The sequence below is a fragment of the Nestor notabilis genome, unplaced genomic scaffold, assembly GCF_000696875.1.
Source record: "Nestor notabilis isolate BGI_N333 unplaced genomic scaffold, ASM69687v1 scaffold26051, whole genome shotgun sequence".
NCBI classification, from domain to species: Eukaryota; Metazoa; Chordata; class Aves; order Psittaciformes; family Psittacidae; genus Nestor; species Nestor notabilis.
In genome coordinates, this window is record NW_009916449.1 from 16,848 (window position 1) to 21,046 (window position 4,199).

A 4,199-nucleotide genomic window follows, 5' to 3' on the forward strand; every position below is an offset into this window, starting at 1 on the left:
TTAGTTACGCAGAATTTCGGTGTCGTGGCGGCATTTGCTACTATTTTATCTTTGGGAGGGGGTGTTTTCCCTCATTTCTACCTGTTCAAAAACGAGTGTTACTCCACAGGGGTTTGGATGCAAGCAAGAGGGCCGAGCAGACACCTAACTATTGTTCATCACACTGGTTTTATTACATACAAGTGTACTGGGGGGTGGAAAACTCTGTTGTTGCCTGATGCGATGCGGAGGGAGGCAGAGCCCACGTACCACAGCGAGCCCGGCGGCCTGTTCCCATAGATTATCCCGCTTTGCCCTGTGCAAACACATGAGGGATTGTCCGAGGACAGTGGGGGCCTTTATACCCCCAAACACATTATCACAGCTCAGCTATTCCCCCCTCCCTCCCTGCTTTCATGTGCTTCCAGCCCAAGCATCCATCCCCAGGGAGCCCTCGGGTGACCCATGGGGATGTCACGGGAGGCCCCAACCACCCCAAATTCCTGCTTTTTGAGGTGGGATGGGCTGTATCTGTGGACCAGGTGCTGTGGGCGGGATGAGGATGCTGAGAGAAGCCAGTGGCTGTGCAGAAACCTGGTTGGGATGTACCGTTCCCCAAGGAAAACCAGGCACAGCACCATGGAATGGGGTCCTGCCCCTCTGTTGGGAAAGCAAAAATCAACTCAAATTAGCAAAATGCTCAATTAGGCACAAGCCAGCTCTGAATTCATGGAAAATGGGAGAAAATAAGGGAGAGCCCAGCTCCGAGGGTCCATAAGAAGAGGATGCTGGTGGATTTCAGCCTTGGGAAGAGCCCTGCAGAGGGACCAAGTGCAAGGTGCTGAGATTCCCATGGGCTTAGCCTTAGATTAAGCAATTAATTTTTAAGGCCAGATCCCCTCCTTCAAGAGCAACACAGGGCAAAAGACAAAGTATTTAACCAGCACCTGCCCAGGAGGGAAACCAGCGTTCAGCCCTGCCTGGGCCATGCTGCAGAAGTTGCTTCCACTCAGCAAAGGAGTCACTTGTGAGAGGCTGGCCCAGATTTGGAAGGGAAAAGAACAAAGAGACAGTTTGAGAATGATGCCCATGATTGGAAATATTTTAATACCAGAGTCACCAGTTTTAGTACAAACAATCAGCAAAAAAATGCATTTAAAAACCCCAACTGGTCCCATTCCCACGGCCATGCATCCCATAGGAAAGTTAATGGGATTTTGTATTAAAAGAATAAAACCATTCTTCTACACCACGCTGTGCTCTTGATATAAAAACGCCTTTTTGATAGATTTTTGGGGGTTTCAAAGCACGAGGTTTCGTTTTCAATCCTCACTGCAGTAGCTTTGGGGATGTATTTTTGGAGGGGAACCCCATAAGTTGGGGTGAAGACAGACTATAAGCACTGCTCTCCCCTGATGGGTGAAGAAGGCATTTTTACAGGGGGTCTGCGATTTAAAAGAGAAAGAGGGTGGTTAGTCCCATGTGAGAGAGAGAAATGAACCCCCCCTGTGGGTGAAAATAGCATCACTTCCCCTCCAGCATGGGCATAAAATAGAGGGAAATAAAATAAAAGACAGTAAAATGGAATAAAACAGAGTAAAATGGAATAAAATAGAACAAAACCCACCCCCCAAAAGAGAACAAAATAGAGCAAAACAAACAAAAAATGAGAATAAAATGGAATAAAACAGAGCAAACCAAGAATAAAATAAAAGACAGTAAAATGGAATAAACCAGAGTAAAACGGAATAAAATAGAACAAAACCCACCTCCCAAAAGAGAATAAAATAGAGCAAAACAAAAAATTAGAATAAAATGGAATAAAACAGAGCAAACCAAAATCAGAGTCAAATAAAATCCAACAAATCAGCTACTTCAGCTAATGGGGATTAAAAAATAAAGTGATAATTAAAAACCAGATGATCAGGCTCTTTGGATCCCTTCCACTGTTTTCCCTGCAGGTTAGCTGGCACAGCACATGCAATACGTGGAGGGACGGAGGCACAGGGGGATGCGGGGGGATTTACGGATGGAATTGGAGCTGCGGCGCTTGCAGAGCAGTTAGTAGCGGTCAGACGAGGTACAAGGAGGCAATTGGCACGTCGGCGTTTGGAGGCTTCACCGCCTGCTCCAGGGGATCCTGTCAGGGGAAGAGGGATTTGGACGCAGCGGGGAGGCATCAAAATCCAGGCTCTGTCCATCTGCCACCCGAAACGGCCGCGCTGGGCAGCGGAACGGGAAACAAACCACTGCTTTGTGTTCAAAGCACCCTTTTTGCCTGCTTTAATTTGCCCAACACCATTTCTTCTTCTTCTTAACAAGGCCACATACTTGTGCCTGGTGAGCAATAAGCCCAGGACAGGTTTTAGCTGGCAGAGCTCTGCTGGAGCACCAGCAACCAGGCTTCAGTCAAGAATTAATAATAGTTACAGGAAATGCTGGTTTTGGGTAGCGATGAGGCAGGGCAACGCTTTGCACCCCGAAAGTATCCCTCTGCTGGGGCATGGGATGCTCAAGCCCCAGCTTGGGCTGATCTGGTGGACATAGACAGCAGCTTCATCCCAGAAAAACCAAGCTCCGGCTTCACTCCTTGCTTGCTCCTGAAAATGGGATGCAGGGGAAGGGTGGGGGGGTCATGGCATCACCCCCGCAGCACCGGCATGGCCACATCGCTGCTGCACCCGTGTGACAGATGGACATGGTCCAGTCACTCACAGCCCGCCCCCCCCCCGGGTGCTGGGGGTGACAGACAGCCCTCGGGGGGAGCCTGTGCCCTATTTTAGAGGATGAAGCTGCAAGTGGTTGATGAGAAGTGGCTGCCCCATCCCTGGCAGTGTTCAAGGCCAGGTTGGACACAGGGGCTTGGAGCAACCTGCTCTAGTGGAAGGTGTCCCTGCCCGTGGCAGGGGTTGGAACTGGATGAGCTTTAAGGTCCCTTCCAGCACAAACCAGGCTGGGAGTCTATGAAACATGCTGAAACCTGGAAGATGGGGAGGAGAAAGGTCTCCTGGAGCATCCAGGGATCAGCGGGGTGGGAGCGCCGCGGTCTCGCCTGGCTTTGGGAGGGAGGGTGAGGGGTCAGACGTACTCCCGCGCTGTGGAAGGCTGTGACTGCCGGTAGCAGCGCTGTCCTCGCCGCTCCTTGGGGGGGCAGGAGCAGCACAGGAGGGAGCCCCCCAGCACGGTGAGGCCGGTGGCCCCCCAGCCGATGAACAGAGCTGAGCCGAACTCGTACCTGCAGCGAGAGAGAGGGGGAGCGTGGCAGAGCTGCAGGTGATGGGCACAAGGATGCTCAAAGCCCTGACGAGGCTTTGGGTGACATCAAGGCAGATGCTGGGTCTTCTCTCTGACCATCCCCATCCTTTCACATTGGATGGGCCCAGCTACTAGGTTTCCCCGTGCTTTAATCCTCCCTTGGGCTAAAACTCCACGTGAGCGCTCTTGCTCTGTCCCAGCACAAAGTCAGTGGTACCAACCAAAGCTTTAGCACTGGGGACGTCTCCTGCACCACGGCAGCTGTGGGGTGGCACAGGTCCCACCCCAAGTGGCACATCTGCCTATGACCAGATGGCACAGGAAGATTCCATGGGAAGTGTAGGGACAAGATGGAATTCAGATAAGGAGCATCCCCAAGCTGGGCTCTCACCTGGCGTTCATGGGGACACTGCTCTCTCTGAAGAACTCGTAGGTCACCCGTGTTGCGTACAAGGACACGGCAGCCAACGTGCACAGACCTGGACATAGGATCATGGAATGGTTTGGATCAGAAGGGACCTTTAAAGGTCTCCTAGTCCAAGCCCCCTGCAGAGAGCAGGGACAACTTCAACACTGAACATCAGCAACACCAGCCCATCGCCAAACCTCTCCCCTTCCTCCATCAAACAGCTTCTAAAAGGCATTTGAGGTGTTCTGCATCAGGGAGGTGCCAAGGCTGGAGCTGCCTTACCAGAGAGGATGAAGAGGACACCTCCAGCAACAGCGATGCGGCTCTTGGTTACGGGATCCTCTTCACCAACCTTGGTGCATTTCATGCCCACCACGCTCACAATGATGCCAAAGAAGCCCAAGAGGAGAGAAATCACCATGAGAGCCCGGGAGGTCTGGATGTGAACTGCAAGGGGCGGGAAGAAAAGCCCTCACCGGTGTGTGCTTTGGGCCCCAGCCGGTCTCCAAAGCAAGGTCACCTCGTCCCACACCGGGGATGAACCTGTCCTTAACCC

At 52.1% G+C, this 4,199-nt stretch overlaps 1 protein-coding gene across 1 annotated transcript; it reads right to left on the reverse strand.

Annotated features, from left to right (window-relative positions):
• Window positions 1–3,057: 3,057 nt before the first annotated feature.
• On the reverse strand, window positions 3,058–4,114 carry CLDN19 (claudin 19; the record flags this gene model as incomplete). Its single annotated transcript, XM_010024594.1, has 3 exons — window positions 3,058–3,214; window positions 3,626–3,713; window positions 3,926–4,114. Coding segments are annotated over 3 exons (434 nt in total), but the record flags the coding sequence as incomplete, so codon positions are not given.
• Window positions 4,115–4,199: the final 85 nt, after the last annotated feature.